At 44.9% G+C, this 23,107-nt stretch overlaps 2 protein-coding genes across 3 annotated transcripts in view; one reads left to right on the top strand and one right to left on the bottom strand.

Annotated features, from left to right (window-relative positions):
• The first annotated feature begins 932 nt into the window (after positions 1-932).
• LOC115828761 (peroxisomal sarcosine oxidase) lies at positions 933-9,216 on the top strand. Of its 2 annotated transcripts, XM_030792848.1 has the most exons (8): positions 933-1,068; positions 1,348-1,496; positions 3,546-3,759; positions 4,203-4,385; positions 4,991-5,137; positions 6,171-6,320; positions 7,259-7,334; positions 8,697-9,216. In XM_030792848.1, exons 1-8 carry the CDS (start codon positions 961-963, stop codon positions 8,825-8,827), a joined length of 1,158 nt encoding a protein of 385 aa, XP_030648708.1. In that variant the 5' UTR covers positions 933-960; the 3' UTR covers positions 8,828-9,216. The 2 variants fall into 2 exon arrangements, with proteins under 2 accessions (XP_030648708.1, XP_030648709.1); XM_030792849.1 differs by lacking the exon at positions 4,991-5,137.
• A 6,523-nt stretch (positions 9,217-15,739) lies between these two features.
• The window catches only part of myo18aa (myosin XVIIIAa), a 73,264-nt gene continuing 65,896 nt past the window's right edge, over positions 15,740-23,107 (bottom strand). The window contains exons 39-41 of the mRNA XM_030792387.1: positions 22,528-22,572; positions 18,277-18,399; positions 15,740-17,276 (exon numbers count right to left, since the gene is read on the bottom strand). Of these exons, the coding sequence (XP_030648247.1) occupies positions 15,740-17,276; positions 18,277-18,399; positions 22,528-22,572 (1,705 nt within the window). The remainder of the gene's footprint in view (positions 17,277-18,276; positions 18,400-22,527; positions 22,573-23,107) is intronic.

Here is a 23,107-nt window from a genome sequence, read left to right as displayed (position 1 = left end):
TAAAACTGTTTTTCGCCCAAGTTTCCATGCCTTCATAATGACCTGTCAAGGCATGTCAGCTGCTCCTGAATAACTTAAACAGTAGAACTGCAGGTCCCCCTCTCACTGGGTGAATGTATAATTAGGGAACCAGTGATTTTGAAAGACACCTCCCTCCACCCCCACAGCACCCAGTGCCACTCAGTCATGCTTCATATTAAAAGCAGAATATTCATAAGTGTAATATTTCCAGGTATCTATAATCAGAGAGTTCATTGAATGAGCCCTTTGTGTTTTGGGAACATGACGTGAGTGAAATCTTCATCCTGAAATGCAGGCAAAACTTGATCTGTTTGGCTTTTTCCTGAATAAAACTGATAACCGTCTTATTCTGGCGTGGGGGACTGTGTGAGTGGGTGAATGTTTCTCAGGATGGAAATGCTTGGCAGGTGTGTCGAGGATCAGACAATAACAGTAGTTATTTGTGTGTGTGTGCTTGTGAGAGAGAGAGAGAAACAAACAAACTGACGGGTTGCAAGAAATAAAACGCCTGGTTTTATTTAGATCTATTTACCACTATGATTACAATCTTGTACGTGCTTTTGTTGTTGAAGCTCTAGAAAGGTTTATATTCTCTGAAATGAATTACTGCAGGAAGAGACTCCAACATAAAGAGAATGCTGAGAGTAACAAAGCAAGTCTGGGATTTGACTGAACCGATGTGAAGGGAATATGTCAAAGGTCACTGATGTGATTCTGTAACAGTTGCACCCCTGTGGGAATCATAATATAAAATAATATGTGATCTAATAACCAGTCTGTCATGACCTGTCCCATCGCTGCAGCGCTGGCCTCACTGGCAGATAAAAATAAGACCTTTGATCAGTTTGGGGGTGGGGGGGGGCTGGTGAGAACCTGCTGCGGGATGAGGAGTGTTCAGTCCTGTTCCAGTCCTGAGTCAGAGCAAGTCAAGGCCCAGGCATGTCCCGGCAGAACTACGACTGTATCGTTATTGGAGCCGGAGTGCAGGGCTGTTTCACGGCCTACCACATGGCCAAAAACAAGCAGAGCACCCTCCTCCTGGACCAGGTGAGGAAGACGAGACCAACAGCCAAAAATCTACCACCTGACGGCAATTACTCACGGAAACGAGAACACTCACCAGATCATTTGCTTTAGAAGTTCACTGTGCAACTGAGTTGTTGTTGTTGTTGTTGTTGTTGTTGTTGTTGTTGTTCATTAAAGAACAAAACACTTGACTTTTGACTTGACCGGAAATCATCGAAACACAGCTTTAATAGTATGGATGCATGGTGGTCTTAATGTATGTGTGGTTTATAACCAACCGCTTTGCTTTGCTCTGTCCAGTTTCTCCTGCCCCACTCCAGGGGCAGTTCCCACGGGCAGACGCGGATCATTCGGAAGGCGTACGAGCAGGACTTCTACACCCACATGATGGAAGAGTGCTATACACTCTGGGCTCAGCTGGAGAGAGAGGCTGGCGTCTCCCTGTTCAGGTATGTGGTGTGGAGCTCTCACCAACAGTCACTCAAAGCCTGCTCATAACAGTGGAGATTTTTGACACACTACTTCTGTTTTTCAGTGGTAATGTGTTTGTTTTAGATTTCTTTTATTTTTACATGTTTGATTTATCATGTTATTTGATTTCACTGTTGATTTTTACATGTTATGGTGTCTCTTGTTTTGTTTGTATGCAATCAATGGTTAGATGCAAAGATACAAGACAATGGTCTGTGTAAACAAATAAAATAATATGATGTAATTTACTCTAATTCAATCTAATATGATAATACATCATTTTAACCAGTCATAATGTGGCATGAAGTCTGTTCAGATATAATCTCATTATGCTTACATTCACATTATATTAACTATAATTAGATTACAGGTACCGTGTGTTATAAAGGGAGAATATGAAGCCTTTAAATTTGTCCACTGACAGGCAGAGTACAGTCTAAAACCATACGTAACACACACACACACACACACTAATGGCAAGCCATGATACTCTAGAAGTTTCACACAAACTTTTAACAAATTCACAACAGAACAACAGATTTTGCTAAGTGAGTACCAAGCTACCCACTGCCTGCAGGTCTATGATGAGAATAACAGATATGACTGGAGTGTCAGTGTCAGGGTCTTCCCTGAGGAGACGTGTGTGTGTGTGTGTGTGTGTGTGTGTGTGTGTGTGTGTGTGTGTTTGCTTTCATGAAGCTGTAGGTACTGAATCTGTGTCACTGCTTGGTCAGTGACCTGTGCTGGTTTTCGCCGGATCAAACAAACTGGATCAAGTAAACCAAGAACATGAAGGTCAAACATAACAAGAGCCGTGTGTGTGTGGGTGACAGAGAGAGAGGAAAAGAGACAGGGAGAGAGAGTGTGTGTGTGTGTGTGTGTGTGTGGGAGAGGGGGGGGCGGATGGGGGAATAACACCAATATTATGATGTTGAACACAGTAGAGAGGTCTGTAGAATGTTTAGGAGAAGAAAAGAAGCAAAAGGAAAAAAAAAAAAAGACACAGCGACACCCACGCAAAACTCCAACTCTTCTCTTCAGTCTCTGAGGAGAACAGCAGACACAGTCAAGGCGACGCAGACACAGTCAAGGCGACGCAGACTCCCTGGTTCCCTGTGCAGTGATCTCCTCTCCCAGGGCCTCGTGAAGCCCAAGGTCCTGCTGCAGCGCTGTCCGCGGCCTTTCCCCACGAGACAAACTCCAGGGAGATCACACATGTTGGCTCCGTGCAAATCTTAGAGTCTGAACTGGCCGGCTGGTGGTGTCTCGCGGATCCCTTAGCGGATCCTTTGGTGGGGGTGAGAGAGGTAGCAGTAGAGCGACGGAGAGGGTGGGCGGAGGGTGCGGCTCCTGGGGGCACAGCGGCCGTTACTCAGCATGTCGCCGGTGGCTGTGATCATATTTACATGGAGGGGAGGTCTGGCCGCGTCCCTGATGGATGGCGCGGTCCGCACAGTGAGGCGGCACACATGCATCACAACCGGGGCCTGCCGCACCAGAGGAGGAAAAGGGGGGAAAAAAAGCGAAGTCACAAATGCCCGTGTAAAACAGAGCATTTATCAGCCTGAACACTCAATTTCAGCCTGCCTCCCTCAGGCGTGGAGCAACCACCCCCTCCAGAAAACAGAAACGACTAGTCTTATGCTGCAGCCGTGGGGAGGGGGGTCAGTTTCACAGGAAGAGATCCAATGTGGCTGACAGCTAATCCCCTATGGACCAACACCTCTTGTAAATTGTAGAATTTGTAAAACACGCTCTAATAAATGAATGAGAAGAAAACCTTCCCAGTGTTCAAAGAGCCTCAGATGCACTTACACCTGAGCTGCAGATTTATCGACTGTAGTCGCCGTACAAGAACCACAGTCTAATACCTGAGTTAACAGGCTGAACATTTTTTATATATATATATATATATATATATATATATATATATATATATATTTATATTCTCCAGTGGATTCTGTGGTGTGTGTCTTGTGACGAATGTGGAGGTTTGTGGCTAATCCTTTATCCACTATCTCTCTCAGGCGGACAGGTATCCTGGTGAAAGGTCCGGCAGAGGACCAGGACTTTCAGCTGTTCAGAGACACGGTGCAGAGGAACGCCGTTCCCACCGAGGAACTGACCCCGGATCAGTTCAGCCGCAGACTGCCTCAGGTGACTCTGCGCAGCGGAGAGGGAACTTTCATAGACACCACGGCTGGAGTGCTGTACGCTGACCGAGCCCTGCGTGCAGCCCAGGCAAGCTCTCCGTCTGTCACCTCCTCCACGTGACCTCTGTTCAGCAGTATTCACTCAGGAGGGTTACAGAGACACAAAGAAATTTGGGGAAAATGTTAAAATACGAATAGATCCCATTTATAGATCTTATTTTGAGACCAGTTTCTCTGTTTACAATGTAATTTAGTCGAGGTAGCTTGGTCTCATTTTTAGCATGGGACACAATGACACTGCTACACTGTCGTGTCAGTCATGTACAATGTACATCTACATCATGTACAATATACATCTCGAATGTAAGATGTTAACTGATCAATTCTCCAACACAACCTGCAGTTGAACTGACAGCAAAGTCAGATAAATCTGAAAGTTTGACTCTCTCTCTCTCTCTCTCTCTCTCTCTCTCTCTCTCTCTCTCTCTCTCTCTCTCTCTCTCTCTCTCTCTCTCTCTCTCTCTCTCTCAGGGCGTTTTCCAAAGTCTGGGGGGTGTGATTCAAGATGGAGAGAAAGTGTTGAATATTCAACCCGGCTCCACTGTAACCGTGACAACTGCATGTGGAGTGTACAAAGCCAAGACCTTGGTCATCACTGCAGGACCCTGGGCTAACACACTCTTATCCCACACCGATTTACAGCTCCCACTGGAGGTAGATCTGCACGCCCGCACACGCACGCACACACACACACACACACACACAAACATGGACTACACTCATGTATTTCACTGTGGACCTCAGATGTCAGAGAATTTGTTGTGTGCCTTTTTTTCTTACCATAAACCCTTCTAATGGAGTCATGTTCTTTCTGAGCAAACGTGTTCTTTTTATTGACTTTCACCGCTGGTAAATGTCAGATACGGGGGGTGTCGTTGAGGGGGGATTTAAAAATTGAAACCAAAGTCAAAGGAAGGACAAACTCCAATTGGTTCTTCGGGTAAGACGAAATGAGTAATAACTCAAACTTCTCGTCTGGGAACCGGATCTGTGAACACTCAAACAGAACACGCTCACACGGAACACACGCTCACACGGAACACACACACGCTCACATGGAACACACACACGCTCACACGGAACACTCGCACAGAGCGCACACACACTCACACAGTGCATTTCACACAGTGTAAGGAAAACCTCATCTGATCAGAGCTGAGTTTCAGGACAGGTTACTCACTGCAGAAGGAGAAGACATCTTGCCCTGATGGAGGCTTGTTAAATATATCTGCCCTTGTGCTTTGCTGACTGGTGAGCAGGTGGTGAAGATTAATGTGTGTTACTGGAAGGAGAGGGTTCCAGGCACCTATGGCATCGAAACCCATTTCCCCTGCTTCGTCCAGACCGGCGCCGCCCAATACCAAATATACGGCCTGCCATCCAATGAGTACCCAGGCCTTGTGAAGGTGAGAGATGGCTGCCTCTTTAAATGGATTTTAAAGTTTTAAAGATGCTGATTTCCAAGCTTTAATGGTCTTGCGTCCAATCGTTATGCAGAAAAATTTTGGACTTTGCCCAAGTCAAATGTCCAGCGTGGTTTGTTCCGTTTTTGGGTAAGTAGGACAGTGGGTTTATGGTCCAGTGCTGGAGGCACAGCGGTTCTCCAGAGAGTCTCACTTACCGAGTGAGTTATGCCCAGACAAGCCAACTGTTCATTTCCTCACGGCCACGGCTCTCCTTCACAGCAGGTTTCATTTCCAACACCTATTAACAATTCCCTTGGCGTAAAACAGAGCCGCGAGTGTAGGATTAGCAAAACTAATGTCCTCAAACTGAAAGCAGAACGAAACATTCAGCTTTTCTTTTTGAAAGGGTCATTGAAGTTTTTCTTTGTAACACTCTCATGTCTTTGTTACTGGTTGGACGGTGAAGCGGTAATTCTCCCTGCCTGTAAGAGCTGGACCTGCTAGACATAAGCATACAGACAGAATGGTAGTTCGTAGAGAGCCCCTCTATACGTATTATAGTGAAACCACGAACAGAATGTGAAGGACATTATTCTGATACGTCTTCACTCTGCAGTAGGTTATAACTGCAGACAATAGACCCCAGACTAGATCTGGAATCACGCCATGATCTGCCCGGATTCATGACGGCTCCTCTACAGAGTAACAATACACAGATGTGGTGCTACAGACCAGCCAGTGCAGTAGTTCTATAGAGATCATCTTCTGTTGTCAAGCAAAGGGAGTATGTGTTACAGTGAGGAAATGCCAACCCCCCCCCCAAAAATGTGACCTTTTATGTTTTGGGAAATCAAACTATGTCGGAGCTGAACTGAAATGGGGAAACTGTCGGGCAAATACTCTATATTAAAAATGGTAAAACTCTGAAGAGTCAGACAAAAAATACAAACCCTGACCAAAAGTAACTTGCAACCAAAATGTTTAATGTTCTATATCAAAATTTTTTTTTTTGCCATTTTTGTTCTTTCATTAGATCTGCTATCATATGGGCAGTAAGACAGAGCCCGACGAGAGAGACAGACAGAAGGACCAGACAGACGTCCACGTCCTTTCTCACTTTGTGTCTGACTACCTCCCTGGCCTGGAACCGGAGCCTGCTGTGGTGGAAACCTGCATGTACACGGTCTGATGTAATCCCAGCATTCTTGGCCAACCTGACCCAGCCTGCCATTCTCTCCGATTTCAGATTACAATTTTAGATTAGGATTAGGAATCAGATTAGAAATAGACTGTATACCGGCGTGCCAACGCTCTTTCCAGTGGTCTGCAGTACTCAACAAACTAAAAATCCACACTTTGTCTTTTCATTAACTCACTGTGGAAAAAGTGCAGCTCTCAGCATGGTTCCAGAGAATTCTGTAGAAAATCTTAAACTAAAATGAAAGTCTCACACAGGGAAACTCTGACATTGACAAAATAGACCGCTAAAGACTTCAGCGGATGAAAGGTATGCCTCTGACAATATGGGGTTGTATTCTTTTTTTTTTTTCCCTAAACCTTTTTTTTTTTTTTTCCTTTGACAGCCTAATTCTCCTTTCAGGAGAGAGGATCACACAGGAGAAATATAACCTGTACCAAATCCAATGTTCAGGACATTCAGTGCAGGAAAGAAAAAAACAAATCCAACATAAGCCTAGAGAAAGAACAGCTGATGGCTGTTTAAGAAGAGCAGTTTGTTAAGTTATCACCGGAGGCTGAAAGGAGGAAGACAGGCTGAAAGGAGGAAAAATGAACAGCCTGTTCTAGATGATTATCCAGCTGCTGAGCAAAACCATAAACGGAGCCGACGGTCGTGGTTATGGTTTCTTTTACTGTTATGAATGAAACCTAAATGACCACTGATCACTTTCCAGTAAAGAACATAATGGCTGTGTGAGAGAGGCACCAGTTATGGGTGCATATCTCCTGTTAAAACTGGAGATGCGTGATTGTAAATGTGGCCAGTAACTTTTTATTTTACCATGTGATTTAAGATGACATACCCCTACATGTCCTGCGCTTAGTGACTGTTACCCATAGATATCTCCATGACAACCTGCTGTGTCTTCCTTCCGGGTGTAGGTGACACCTGATCATCATTTTGTACTGGATTACCATCCGATCCACAGGAACATCGTCATTGGAGCGGGATTCTCGGGTGAGTGCCACACACAGACTTCACGGGGGGTATCGCAGTCTTTAGCCACCCTGTAAACCGTTTACTCCAGATTACACTAGCAGTCCCAGCTTTAAACTCACGCGTAAGGGTGTCTGGCTGAAGGAGCTGGAGGTTTGATTCTGGATCAAGACCGACCGCTTACACTTTAATTACAGGATTCATTAGCAGAACTTGGAGAGCAGATGGAGCTAATTCTGGGGGGTATACCCTGTCCTAAATATAAGAGGGAATTCTGCTTTGGGAATTCTACACTGAAAGACAGCCATTACAGAGACAGGAGTCCTCAAGTCTGCGGGGGACGAGTAGTCTGAGAATTCACATTAAGGGTTCATTAAACGTGTAATTAATTTCTGCTCTTAATCAGTGTAAAGTGCTGACCCGTTGAGTTTGGAGAGGGGTGTGAGCTCTGTGGTTCTCTGAGGTCTGGACAGAGGCCAGGCTGGCTCTGCCATCTATCTTACTGGGCCAACTTTATAAAAAATATCTATCTTACTGGGCCAACTTTTTTTTTTTTTTTTTTTTTTTTTTTTTTTAAAAAGGGGGGGGGGGTGAAAAACAGCTGAATCTTTCAGTCTTCCAGAACCTGCATTATTGTTACCTCATCTCCGTGTTTCTTCCAAATAATCAGTCCTCTGCAGCCGTGTCTTCGGTGTCTCCATAAAATATTAGCTGAAGTTCGGCTTGCTAATTTTTTGCTGCTCGACCATTTAAAAAAACAAACAAAAAAACGCTGTGTAGTGCTAAAACAGTTGATGCGCAAAACTCAGATATTGGGACTGCCTCTAAGATTTGAAATATGCTCTGGACAACTGTGTGTGTGTGTGTGTGCACATGTCCCATTCAAAAAGCTGGTGATGTTACTGAAAGAGAAATGGGGCAGTCACAGTAATAAGCCCAAGCCTTCTCTGTAAGGCCATGATCACCGGTCGAATTCTGCGGAGATAATCTAAAATCTAACACCTAAAACACTCCAAGTCCTCACTAACTCAGCCTCCTCAGGAGATCTGACACTCACTCACTTCAACGCAAAGCTAGAACTCAGTGCAGCGAGCAAATTCCCCCGCTGAAGGTGAAAGTCAAAACTCACATGTTTTTACTACAGCGTAACTGCACACGTGGCAGAGGGTACAAACAGCCAGAATTAGAACACACAATCCCCAGCGTAAAAAGGACAAGGCTAAGACAGATAGGTAACACAGATATTGTCTCTAGACAGTCATAACCTACAAATTTCAGCAATTTATGGTGCATGCTACTGGAATTAACACACACTCCTCTCTCTCTCTCTCTCTCTCTCTCTCTCTCTCTCTCTCTCTCTCTCTCTCTCTCTCTCTCTCACAGGTCATGGTTTCAAGTTTGGACCAGTTGTTGGGAAGATACTCTGTGAACTTAGCCTGGGTCAGATACCCTCCTATGACCTTTCACCTTTCAAAATCCAGCGTTTTCACAAGAATTTGAGATCTTCTTTATAGAGGGAGCCTAATATATAAAATCCCTCTCTGTCGGCAGCCGTTATGAAAATTTATGGACTTTCACAACATTCGACCACTGCTGCTCCGGATAGCAGTCTGCGTAGCCCCACTCTGTGCCTAAACTTACTCCAGAGATGTGTGACCACTGACCTAGGTGATGCTAGCCATAAGACACTCTGGTTAAGAGTTTCAACTGAATGAATTACTCAAAATTTAAATCACTGTACCTCTGTAAGTGGTTAATACATTAATACGTGGTAATGAGGGACATGAGTCTTCTGTGGTTAGCAGTGAAAAATTTTAGTAATGATGTTGCCAAGTGGCTGGAAAGGACACGGATTTACTGAGAGCTGTGTGAACAGTGGAAAAACACTCTCAAACAGCACTTTTTTTTTTTTTTTTTTTTTTAAACTGATTGAATTTTAAATTTGGAGTGTTCCGTTCCTCTGCGTTCTGGCTTAATGTGCCAGGCCTCCCTCTGTCATAAACAAAACACATTGTTAAAAAGCAATCAAGCCCCTTCACGCGACAATTTGTCTTTTTCTGCGACAGGCGGAGGAAAAGGCCCGATGTTCCCGCGTGTGCGTACCTGTTTTCCTGGCCAACAGCTTAATCACTTATGAGGCCAACCGTAACGACAGACAATGAGCATGATCTGTCAGAGCCCCCGGGGTGGCAGCAGGAGGGGGGGGGGATTATACAGTGGAAAATATCAGTACGATATTTATTAGTGGGATGCTAAGTGAATTTGTATTGACTGAGCCAGACAATGACCGCATTAAAAGACTATTAGACTTGCAGGGTAAAAAACATTTTCAGAGTGGAGGGGAGAGAGTGTGTGTGTGTGTGTGTGTATTAGGAGACAACCAGACAGACACACTTTACATTACTTGTGACAGAAATCAGTTTTATGCCTGTTGGGGGCACTTGAGAGGAGACTAATGGAAACTGTCAGCACCACACACACTGTATGTTCTTTAATCAAACATCACGTTTAGCACATGTCAGTGAGTGATTTCAGGATAAGATTCACAGAACAGAGGCTTGGCACTGTAATCACTGCTTCCTAAGAACATGGTGATGGAGGAGGAGGAGGAGGAGGAAGATGATGATGATGATGATCCATCCCAGGCTCAGACACACAATTAACTGTGACTGACAACTCTTATTTTTCAGATATTCTCAAAAGGTTTCAGGGTTTAGCAGCAAAACAAAAAGTTTGGAGGTACAAATAAGTCAACTTTCAGACATACGTCCCCACTGAAACGAAAAGGCAACCACAAGCTGCCTGAGAGGATGGGGAGGCTCATCTCAGAGCAGCACGACAGGCACACACACACCGTCCCGTTTACACTACGGCTGTAATGAGCTCCGAGCTGTGGAGAGCTGGGCACTCTTCACACCGTTTCACAGCTCATGCCTGGGCCTCTCCAGAGAGAGAGAGAGAGAGAGGGAGGGAGAGGGAGAGAGCAAGGGAGAGGGAGAGGGAGAGAGAGGGGGGGAGAAGGACACATTAAGCTTTGCCCGCAGGACCTTGTCCAGTGGCCAGAGACAGGCTGTGTCTCCTGGGTTTGGAGTTTTAGACACAGAGACAGATTTGATGACCACCTGCATTCCGTAAGGGTACAAACAGCAAAGTTTATTCAGTCACAAAAACTGGCTTTAGACAGATTTTTAAATATTTCACTTTGTCTGTGTATGGGTTCTGTTCATTTTTGTGATGTGCATGTGATTACATCTAATTGCACATGGCACTCTATTCCTTTCCTTTTAAAACAACTTCTACGATGTGGAAAGAGAGTACAACGTTAGTGTGAATTTCACCTTTCAAATTATTCAGATCAATACAAACATACTCTGCATCAATACACAAGCATTATAGAGAAACTCTTAATGTTTAGAGGGCCTGCATTTTATTTCTGTGACAGGAGACAGTGGTGTAAAAAAAAAAAAAAAAAAAATTTACTCGCTATGTCATCAAGATCACAAACACAAACAAACAGGTGCGTGTTTCTCCACATACTCCTGAAATCGTGTGTTAAAACCGCAATCAGAGAGCTACGCGAGTCCCGACTTCCACGCGGCAGGGGCGCGTGAACACTCTGGGTGCTGATCATTAGTGTGGAAATGAAATGTACAAACAAACAGTCGCCCAGAGCGCTACACGGCGCTCCCCAGCTCCCCGTCTCTGCATTGCAAATGAGAATGTGTCGCTTCTTCACCTGGTCCCCCGCGGGTCTTCCCTCGACTCCTTCAATCACGTCGTATCGACAGGCAGTTGCAGACGGCACAGCTCATCAGATAGATGGAGAAGTTGCTTTCCAACGTGATTGCCCAGGGACTCTTAATCTAAAGAGTAAGTGTTGCTTGGTGTGGACGAATGACCCATGCGTGTGGTCAGCATAACGCACACATACAGGACAATCATACGAAACGTGAAGGATTTTTAAATACGAGAATCAGTGAAATAAACAAAAATCTGCACTGTCTCCGCACGACGTTTTTGGATTGTTCGTCAGTCAGGACAGTCGCATAATTAAATGAAACTACATTCTGATAGAGGAACCCTCCGTAGAGGACTAAAGCAAGGTTTAGAACATGTACATGACTTGACATAAAATAACATCCGTATCTTGCTAATGCTACACAGAGAAAGGAGAGGAGATTTGTGAACATATATCTGTGTTATGAGTGACTCAAGCCTATGGCCCTACGTAGTCGACGTCAGTAATAGATTTAAGAAACAGTATGTCCTCGTGAGCATCTGGGAACAACATATTGTAAATTCTGAAGCCAGTTTTTTTTGGGGGGGGGGGGAGTTGGCTTTGTTCAGTTGAGGTTTTTCCCACTTCACTGGCCTGTAAAATAACATTAGAGCTCGCGCGGTGAATGGGGAAGAGACTTTAATCTGAATCCCAGCGGCAGAGCCATGGGAGGAGAAATCCCAGTATACGCGGCATATCAGCATGTCACTCGGGCCCGTGTCCTTACACTACTGTCAGACGGGTCGCCGTGCGAAGATCGGAGGTTTAGTGACTGATAAGAAGAGATGGTCATGTCCTTTGTCCAGTATTTGATGTGCCTTTTTTTAGCCACTGCATTGCGACTGTCTCCGTCCACTTCCGTACTAGTCGGCGATTATGTTGAAGTTACGCCGCGGTTTGGTCAAACTCCAGTAGGATATTTTCCAAACCATACTTAACTCAATCTTCTTGATCTAATACTCAAAGACTGATTTGTACCCCTGTAAACTGAATGTTTGTTTGTACAGGGTTAATGCCAAACCTACATACCCTGCCTGCCTCCAGCAGACGACTGCATAGCCTTCTTTTACTGCACGCAAACATACACACACACACACACACACACACACACACACACACTCCCGTTTTCAATTTTACCACAAGGATTGTGGAGAATTAGGGAAACTGGTCTGACAAGAATTGTTTTCAAACCAACGCAAAGCAACGAGACAGTGACATGGCAAACAATTACCAATTTTTATTTACAGTAACACACTATTGCAAAAATCATTCCTAAACATATATGTGCTTATTCAGATGAGGATATAGAGCAGCTGCATGTATATCCCCCTTTTTTTATTGCAAGAGCCACTACACCAGAGCAGAGCAGTGTTTTTCATTTCCATAATAAAGTCCTATTGGATACATAGAAAAATAAGAGATGACAGACAGAATAGAGACTGAGTGATATGTATGTTGCTTGTCCTTTAATTCATATTATCCTACCTTCCTTTCACACATAGACACACACACACACATACACAAGGAAAAGCAAGAGAAATGCAAACAAGGTTATTTGTGTGTATGAACTGTGCACAAACAGAAATGCACACACGAACACACACATACATACATACAAACATACACACGCACACACACAAGCTCACATCACTTTCCCAGACTACAGTTCACTGTGAATGCATAATGTGTTTTGGCAGATATAATCTCAATATAAAGCATTGCTGTCTTATACTGCCTGTCATTTATAATAAGGCCAAAATGTAGGTAAAATCCCACGAAAAAATCATATCTGAGCAACTATGTGTTTTCGTAACGTTCTAAGTATCATTCTCCAGTCAGGAAAGTTTCCCACATCTCAGAAGAGAATCTGTAGGCAGCCTGTAACGGACTTTATCCAGCTGTTGTTCAGTGCATATTCATGAGGGGTGGGGTTTCAGGAAGCATAGTTTCATCATCAGACCACATGACCTCAGTCAGAAGTTAGAGCTGTCCAGTAGTAGCTTAGCAGCATTCGCATCAGGCAGTCTTGACATTTGACTTCAGATATTTAGCATAATGTGAAATAATACTTCATGCATTACACCACAGGACAGGTAATGGCTGTAGGACATTTAAAAAAAAAAAAAAAAAAAGAGAGAGAGAAATTTCCCCATAAAGCAAAAAACATTTCACCTTGTAGCAAATGTGTCCCACACAATAATAGAATTTTCAGAATCTTAATACCTAAATAACAAGAGGCAAAGCATAAACAAAACAAAAACTGAAAGACATAACAAAGAAGAAGAAGAAAAATAACTGATAAAATAAGACGGCAAGCATCAGAGCCGATTCGTATTAAACTCAGCAGACTGAAGGCAGAAAGTCGTAAAACAAGCCCATTCCCTTACAGAGGCATTCTTTTTCACCAAAACAAATCTCTGAAAAAAAACAACAACAACAAAACATAACATTCAAAACAAACATATTCGTTCTTTTCATAATTTTGAATATATTATCTCTTTTGTTTTTGCCCGTAGAGGCAGACATTGCTAAAACACGTCCTATAAGGAAAACACAGTAGCAGAGAAAAAGCAACAGCGAAGGAGAGAGAGGGGGAGAGAAGGAGAGAGAGGGAGAGAGGGGGAGAGAAGGAGAGAGAGGGAGAGCCAGTATCTCAGTTGTTACCATGTGGGTTATGGTTATTCTCTCTCAGCCTGATGCAGTCAGACGCTATTTAAATGAGTGACTCCCTCCATGCCGCCAAGCCACAGAGAATTCACAGCAAACAAGCAGTAAACAGCAAACAGCATGAAGGTGGAGACAAAGGAATTAAAGAAAACTAATATTAACTCTCTACAATTCCCTTTGCATTCATCTGAACTTGCGGCAAGAGCTAACTGAGCAAAGCCCAGGATGAGGAGAGAAGGAGACGGAAGAGGGGCCAAGAACGGATGGGAACTGAAACCCACCAGCCGTGGAACCCTCGGGTGAATTCAGTCCCCGGGAAACCGAAGATTAATTCCTATGATGAGAGAGAGTGAAGTTTAAATAGTGACACATTTGGGAAGGAGAAGATCAGTTTTGACTGCTCTTTCCCTGTGACCCTGTAAAGGGGAGGATCTGAGGTTGGGGAGTAAAAGGCATAAGGGGGGGGGGGGGGGGGGGGGGGGGGGGGGGGCATAAGTTTTTTTAAGACCTGGGTCATGTCCGGCTCCAGAACGTTTTGCATTAGTGCAGTTGAGTTCATATGAGCAGTTTGTCAGAGCTATGCCAAGGTCTCTGATGGCTTATCCTCAGTGGTGTCACTGTCCTTCAGCTGAACGAAAGAAGACTGTTCCTTAACCTCCTCCTCCTCCTCCTCTTCATCAGGTCGGTCGTGACCCACACCTGCCCTCTGTGGTAGCGGACTAGAGAGGAAAGAGACAAGAATAACAACATCTGAGGGGGGATTCTTTTAGAACAGCTGAATCCTTCAGGTTAGAAAGTAAACACATACCAACAGCTCTGGGTACTGTTTAAGGTTCAACAGATGCTCCACTACTCTGAAAATCAATACAAGGGTTAAGTTCATGCAGGGAGTATTCAGGCTCAAGTGCAGTAGTAAAAATTCAACAGCCGGGTTCAGAGAAAGTTAGTCTGTCGCTGTCTGTCTATATGTTTGACTGATTGAGAGAGAGAAAAAAAAATCAGCACAAAGTCTTTAATCATGCTTTAGATTTCAGATGTAGTATTCACATTACTTCATTTTAGGTCCTTGACGCAAAGCTACGGTTTGCCTCATTTATTAATTGGTGAGTAATTAAAGCATTCATATTCACAATAGATTTGATTCCAGGTGTCCATAGTAGGGGGAAAAAAGGTAAAAAAAATAAAAAAGCTTTAAAAAAAAAAAGTTTGAGACAACAGATATCCAGTCAATAACCAAGTCAAGGATGCAAAAATACAATCGCTTCATTGTTTGTCAGTTTCGTTAAAAATACCATTATTTGTCAATTAAGTGGCCTGGTCACCAAACGTATTGCATTCTTCTGCACAATCCACTCTTTCATTTATCACTGTTTGGCTCTAACTGCGCAGATATGAACTAGCCAACTGGTGCCGTGTGTGTGTGTGTGTGTGGTCTGGTAAATTAACTGTTTCAGAGCTTGTCATGTTATTGTGCCTCATTCATTAATCACATGGGAGCCGCTGAGTGCGTTTGTATGTTCTACACACACACACACACACACACACACTCTCACACACACACACACACATGCGCTCAGCTCTCTCAACGTATCTCCCTTTGGGTGGCAGAGAAACAGCAAATGTTTAGATGATAGCCCAGCCTAACTCAAAGAAAAGAACAACAACCCGTGAAAAATAGCCATGCTCCCCCGCCCCCCGGGGACTAAAACAAAAACACTTGTATTAGTCATTAATTTCTAGCCCCATCTCGGAGAACAATGCCGTGCCCACACACTGAGGAAGGCTGTATTGAATCCCATCATGTCCTGTAGAACTCCACATGCAGTCAAACACGGTTACCATGAAATGTTATAACACCCAAGACACGTGGAAAATTAGAGGATCTGTGTGTGTGTGTGTGTGTGTGTGTGTGTGTGTGTGTGGGGATTCATTTAGTGACACACCATGCTATCATGTGTCTGGTGTCACCTGCAGGCAGCCTCTAGTCACTCTCAGGCCTGTAGAGATACTTCATCACCAAATTGTCCATCTTCTTCTTCTTTTTCTTCTTGTCCTTCTTGCTGAGGGGTCTCTCCTCGGTGGGGGCGTCAGCTCCTCTCTCTCTATCCGACCCAGAGGCCTGCCTGCCTGGTGCCTTCTTGATGCTACTGGAGCTCCGGTAGGAGATGGTGGAATCTGAGCTGGAGGACGACTCTGAGGACTCGGATTCGGACGACTCGGATTCGCTCTCTTTTTTCTTGGAACCCTTCTTCGACGACTTCTTCCCTTTCTTTTTGGAGCTCCTCTTGCGGTCGTCGGACGATGAGCTGTCCGAGTCAGAGTCACGGGTTTTCTTCTTCTTGGCTTTGCGGCTCGAGCGTGATGACAGGCTGCTGGAGGTGCGGCCGTAGTCCGCGGTCGAACCCGACGCAGAATGCCTCATACTGGACACACTGCGACCCAAGCCATCATTCTCGTCATCATCATCATCATGGAGGGCACTCTTCACACTGCGGACACTCCTCCTCTCCTCCTCCTCCTCCTCTTTTCCCTCTCCACCTGCTCCTCCATCCTCCTCTTCCTCCGAGTCCTCCAGACTCCGACGTTTAAACTTGATGGGTTTGAAGCTGAGGACCTCGTTGATGGCCTTCTCTAGGTCGGGGTCCAGGTAGTTGCGGTGGCTGACGGGTTTGACGTCCATGGTGTCCGGAGGGTCGTCTTCGCCGGAGCGAGGCCGGGCAGGGGTGGAGAGACTTCGGCCGTATGAACGTGCGCTGTAGGCGGAGACGCCACCTTCGCTGAAAGCCACGCTGAGCGCATCGTCGTCGTCATCATCGCCCACGCGCAGGCCGAATTCGCTCAGTCGACTGCTGCGCGCCAGGGACAAGTGGGATTCGGCTTGGCTCACGCTGCCGGGGCTGCGGCCCCCGGAACGCCGACTCAGGCCGGGGCTGACAGAGGGTCCGTACGATTCGCTGCGTCTGTCGTCCAGCCAAGAGGCGCTGCGACGCAGGCTGAAACTACTGAGGGTTGACTTGGCGTCGTCATCCTGATCCAGGCCGCGGCGGGCGGAGGCTCGGCTCGGCGCCACGGAGGAAACGGTGGACTCCTTATCGAATTCCGGGCTGCGGTTGGCCCAGCGACGCTCCAGGCCTTTCCTGGCCCTGCTCGCGGCCTCCGAGTACGCTTGAGAGATGACCGACCCCCGGTCGTCCGGATCGTCTCCGGCCATCCTCCAGGCGCTGACGGACAGCGCGTCGTCGTGGTTGTCGGAGGATTTGGACTTGGCCTTACGCAGAGAGGAGCGGTCGGGAGCGTCGGGCTGTTCTTTGAGAGCGCTGAAGAGCGAGGTCTCGTCTCCGGTACCGCCGATCGAGTCTTTGAGATTGGACCGTTTCCTGTAGCTAAGGGAACTCATCACAGACACTGGCCTACTCTGCTCTACGTCCTTTCCTTCTTTATTCACTTCCTTTGTCTCTTTTCCCTCTTTTCCCTCCCTGCTTTCTTTCACTTCTTTGGGGTCTGCATTAGCAGCATGTCTGAGAGGGAATGGTGAGGTGGAGAACAACGAACAACACAAGACAGAAACAGGAATAAACAAACAGGAAACAAAACAAAAAAAAAAAAACACCAGACAAATCAGAGTTAGAAATATCAGACAGTAAGCTGTATGAAAGGATAGGATCAGATTTAAAAAAAAAAAAAAAAAAAAATTGTGGACAGACTTTGGGTTTGGATGGAAAGCAAAACACGAGATACTGATCGATAGAAACATGAAATGTTTAAGAGATTTCCACTCAAATATCGACACAAACTAACGTTAACTGAGGGACTGAATGAGCTTCTCCCCAACATGTTTTAAACAATTCATGACAGGGAGAAAAGAAGAACAAATTACTATCAGACAGGACAAAAACCTATGGGGTGGGAAGAAGAAGGGGGGGGCAGGATTTTGTCTTCTAAAGCTCTTTAGAATTTGTGAGTCAACAGGACAAATGCTGCCGCTAATCCTCTTAGATAGAGACGTGACTAAGGCCATGCAGAGCTGTCTGTCGTGATATTGCTCACTCGCTCGCTCGCACTGACACCGTGGTTTATAGCCCTGCTCTCAGCCCTGTCACCAGGCTCTCCAGCCAGCAGTATCTCTCTCCCGTCCACCATCAGGCAAGAGCCAATAGCACAAAAAAAGACCCTGCCTCCATACCCCTCCACTCTGGGTCAGGTTTCCCTGAACCAGGTCCTGGCAGCTCATAATCCTTCTAATTTTTGCCCTTACCAAATAATTAATAGTGTGATTTTTTTTTTAAACCTAGAGAACAGGTATGTGTACTCTGCAGCCAGTCAGAAAACAGAAACGGGTAATGAAAACCAGGACGACTTTGGCCTCCCAGGAGAGGATTTGGGAAACTTGACTCTGAGAAATTGATTCAGTTTGTTCACATAATGACTGGGGACCAAGAGGACTGATTCTCCCGCCCTGGAAAGGAAGAAAGCAGAGGGGACTGTGAAGACCAGTGACACCAGACTCTCCATACTAACCTGGGACCCTTCAGACTCCCGTCTTCTGACAAAGTCTTATTGGAGCCCTTGTTTTTGGACAGCCAGGACTTCACCCCATCCACTCGGTCCTCTACTTCCGAGTCCAAGTCCGAGTCGTCTCCACTGCACAGAACAGAATCAGCGTGAGAATGAGAGTGAAAGGCACGACATGGAGGGGACCGCTGAGGTGCAGTATGTTACTGTTGTGTTTAAGAGAGGAAGCAGTTCATCCTTTTAGACATATGGGCTCATTACAAACCTTACTCCACTGTTTCTTGGTGCTGTTAAACGGTTTATCGATCAAATACTTTAGATCGTACAGCACTTTTAATGCCGGCAACCGTGTCTAAACAATCCTTAAAATGTCACATGGATAAAAGGATAAAAAGAAAAAAACGAAGACCTATTGCGTGTCGGCGGTGGGTTTTCTTAGTAATGTATTATTGTGCTGAAACTGCTCTCATTGGTTCTCGCAGGAGCTGGGACCAAACATCTCTCACTATTGGTCTTTATGTTAAGGCGGACAGTTAATTTCGTTCAGTCTGCCTGTTCACCGCCAAACTTACACTGATCTTCTATGACTACCATATTAGACAAATGACATCAACAATTTAATTGCAAGGAGACAATTCTCGACACAGGCCCACATATCAAGGAGACTGAACTTCCTCTCTAAAACAACTGGTTTGGGGACTTGGTTCTGGGAGGACAGGAGGCTAACAGGACAAACAGGTGAACCATTCAAACATTTAAAACATTGTTCTACGTGAGGTTAGTTACGTAACAGGTGTTGCAGATCACTCGAGATGGGTTAGCATGGTGCAAAAGCCACTCACATGGGTTGTTGTTTTTTTTTGTTTTTCTTTACTGTACCGGCAGTTTTCACGTCCCTCTTATAGAATGACATCTGAAGAACCATACCAATGACAAAGCAGGCATTAATGTTAAAGCCTGTTTCTCTAGCATGATTCTCAATGCGTAAGAAAGTCTTAATAGGCAAAGGTCTTTTTCTTTTTTTTTTTTTTATTAAACCCTTAATACGCTCTTGTGTGTGTTATGTCTCTTCAGTTATTGAGATAATGTGTGTAATTCAGAAGTGCCCGATTTGATGGGCAGGAAAACAAAAGCGGTAAAGGCGTGAGTGTGTGTCTTTTAAACGGCGATTAGATAATGGCTCCATCCATAAACCATGAATATGTATCTAAGTGCTTCGCCTTTGCAGTGTTAAGTGTATATTAAGTTGGGTAGGGGAGCGGTCGAGCATTACAAGTCTTGCCTCTGAGCTGAATGCAAAACAGCCTCTCGAACGTGTAATTAAATGTGCCCGCTTTTGTCTGGTGGATAATGCGGCTCTCGGTCTTTCTTTCTCCCTCTCTTTTTGAACTGTGTATTATTCTCCATTTCTCTTTCTCTTTCTCTTTTCCCTCTGTTCTGCTCTTTTGTTCTGCCCTCTCCCTCCCCTACGTCTCTCCTCCACATCTCCCACTCATCCGTCTGGTTCTTTCACTTTCACAGACAGTTAGTGAGGCTCAGGTGGTGAGCTGCACCCCCCCCCCAAAAAAAACTGGTCAATAAAAAAGTCTGTTATATGAGACCAACGAGAGAGGGAGAGAGAGTGACAGACAGACAGACAGACAGAGAGAGAGAGAGAGAGAGAGAGAGAGAAATGGGGGTGAGACAGAGAGTGTGCAGGAGAGAATACTCTCTTGTGAACGGGGGCTAGGAGTGTTACAGACACTACAGCTCTGTTCCATGGCCCTTGTACTTGAGGGAATAAGGTAAAGGAGAAAGACAACCGCGGTACACGCAAACCACATCATTAACTATGTCTGACTGCTTATGTGTGTCTTTGAGGGGGAAAAAAAAGATTTAAGATCTATGACTCATTGCTCTTTCATGTAGAGGTGCCCGGGGACTGGACACAGACTACTCATCATTAGTGCATGGCAGATCATTTAAAACACTGTGCACTGGTGTCTGTCTTTGATATCCCAGACCAGCCCGCTGCAGCATTGCTCCCTCATACATTTGCACATGTAGCCATGCAGTGAGTCTACAGACAGATGGCACAACCTGTTGTGTGTGTGTGTGTGTGTGTGTTTTAAATCATAAACCATAGACCATACGATTTAAAACTTTATCATATAGAGTACATGCCAACTCTCATTGCTGGCAGCGTAAAGAGAGTTCCAAGACAAGCTAACTGCATAAAGACAACCACTGGAAGGCCTTACTGGTATCGATATTGTCCCTTTTAAACCTGATGTGACCAGTGCGCTTTTCACAGGATTGGAACCAAGTTCTGCACCGGGACAAGAGCTGTAACTCTCCTCCCAACAAGCTAATAACTCATAAGTATTATTTAATTTTCGTTGAGTCTACCATCTCGTCTTCGTTGAGATATAAAAGCTTCGTTTTCCCTGTTGTCTGTCTACGACCATTTTGCCCCACTGATTACCCAGGCTGGAAGCTTGGCGACTCTGCTGGCTGAATATATATATATATATATTTATATATTTTGTACCCGAATTACAATTATTTTACCCGAATTGCAAAATATTTACCATTTAGATTAGTCAGTTTGATCAAAATACACATTTAAAGTCCAAGAGACATGCATAGACCAAAACACATGCACATTCATACACATACACACGCACACAAACTGAAAAAAGCGCCCACAAAGGGTCTTGCTTAGACAGACAAAACAGCTGTTAGACTGGACAAGAGGAGGAAAATAATCATCAAATGCTTTGCACTTAACGTCGGGGCTAATTTAGGTCCACAGTCTGACGCTGCTGGCTACGGAGCTGCACAGGCCCCCGACCAATACACACACACACACACACACACACACACACACACGCAGTTCACAGGGGAGATATTAATCACTTGTGACACTTGGCTTGTTTTGGTCTCATATCACTGTTACACCCAATTAGATTTATCATTAAACTCCTCCGGATAGTGTTCATCTCCACTAAACAACCCACTAATGTTATCTGAGCCCCCACACAGCACAAACATCACAGTGCGTTAACAGCACACTGTACACGGGGTATAAAGGTATTCATGTGAATATATACTGTACACTAAGGCTATTTTTATACGTCTCAGAATCCTGTCTTAAGCTTGAAGGTTTTCATGTGAATTACGCACATCCCTTCTCCCATGAAAGACACTGATATTACAGCTGATCTTGTCATGGTAATTACAGATCAGAAAAACGCGCTGTTAACCTCCACCAATCCGGCTGTGACAGATTTTCGTGACGTCGTGGAGAGAAAGTTCTAACACTGTTGATATCATCTGTATCGGACCACAGAAGAGGGACTCGTTGGTGTTAGAGAATAATTCTCTTAAGCCTAGGAGGTCTAGAGCGTGGCAGGTTTGACGCCTGTCGGCAGAGAGGCGCCTCTCCTCTGGTCAGAATTACACAGGTACATGACTAAGAGAGAGCTGAATGAAGGCAAGTATGTGGCCAGTGAAATACAGAGAAATGCTAAAAATCCACATAGTGCCACAGGCTGATGTCTGAGGGGGAAAGTGGACACGCTGGAGAGAAGATTATGCCGTATATAAATATGTGAATGTAACAGAGGTTGATTTGTGACCTGTCTACAGAGCCCTGGTTCAGACGCTAACTGGGCAGCCTAGAGGGGCTGATGCTGGAGTTCTCTCCCGCAAAGATTCCTGTTCTATAAAGGACTCCCTGCTTTCCCTGTCTTCCTCTACAATTCAAGATTCAAGAGGTTTGTCACATACACAGTTATAAACAGTATACAACTAGCGATGAAATGTAAAGAACACGGCACTGAGAGCCTATGGTGGAGTATAACTGACTGAGAGTCTCAACACACAATGAAATGCAATGGTAAAACACAGGGGGTTTCATGATTTATCACAGTCACATGCGTTTGAGGCAACAGAAACCAAAGAATGCACAAAAAAAACCAAAAAAAAAAACGCTGGCCAGAGAAAACGATGCTGTATGTCGTTAGAAGTGTTCATTTTTTGAACTGTTTGCTTCTAACGTTGTTTGTTTTCCCTGTTGTCATGTTTAAAATATAAAGGAATGGTGTGTTTGTTTTAATAAATCATAATTTACACTGCGTCTGTGTTTGCACTCTAGACTTGACTGATTAGACTCATACAGCATCATTCTCCAGCAGCTGAAATAAACGGCACAGACTTTTCAAACCAACATCACAGAAAGGGGGAAAAAAAGAGATGAATGTTTGAATTCCTCACGCCTTGTTCTTTCTTTTCTGATACTTTGTCACCATTTCTTGTAAACTGCCAGACAAATTAACACAGACGAAAAAGGAGAGAGAGGGAAAAGAGAGAAGAAATCAGTCAAAACCACTGAAGAGAAGACAACATCTTTACACTGGCCAGGCCTTCACGTCCTATACAACACAAGACTGAGAAACAAAACCTCATCTATAGCACACAAATAAAAACACATCTCTAAATGGCTCTGCCTCTTATTAATCAGTGATCTAGATTGTGTGTGTGTGTGTGTGTGTATACACGTGTGCAACTTTGTGTGTGTGTCAGTGTGTGTATTTTGAGACACAGACTGCCAGCCGATTCCCTCCTAAGCCCTGTGTCTGACTGGGAAAAGGAGAGAGGAGGTTTGAACTGTCACTCTCTGCACTGTTTACTGTGGAGGGGCTGAGGGGCAGCCCATCTCGGCTCCTGCTGCCCGAAAAACTCTCAGCTCAGCAGGATGCTAAACGCAGGCAGAAACACACAGACAGATGAGGTGATGGCTCTAGAGGCATAATTAAACCACGGCACAATCACAAATGGGAGAAAACACAGAGAA

The sequence above is a fragment of the Chanos chanos genome, chromosome 15 (assembly GCF_902362185.1).
Source record: "Chanos chanos chromosome 15, fChaCha1.1, whole genome shotgun sequence".
Classification (NCBI taxonomy): Eukaryota; Metazoa; Chordata; class Actinopteri; order Gonorynchiformes; family Chanidae; genus Chanos; species Chanos chanos.
This window is presented reverse-complemented; position numbering and strand designations above follow the sequence as displayed.

Bases quoted from the DNA above. Each gene is read 5' to 3' on its own strand.
- LOC115828761 (XM_030792848.1), top strand. From the start codon at position 961: ATGTCCCGGCAGAACTACGACTGTATCGTTATTGGAGCCGGAGTGCAG. The intron at 1,497-3,545 runs GTATGTGGTGTG...TATCTCTCTCAG, and splicing joins GCTGGCGTCTCCCTGTTCAG to GCGGACAGGTATCCTGGTGA. The intron at 5,138-6,170 runs GTGAGAGATGGC...TTCTTTCATTAG, and splicing joins AGTACCCAGGCCTTGTGAAG to ATCTGCTATCATATGGGCAG.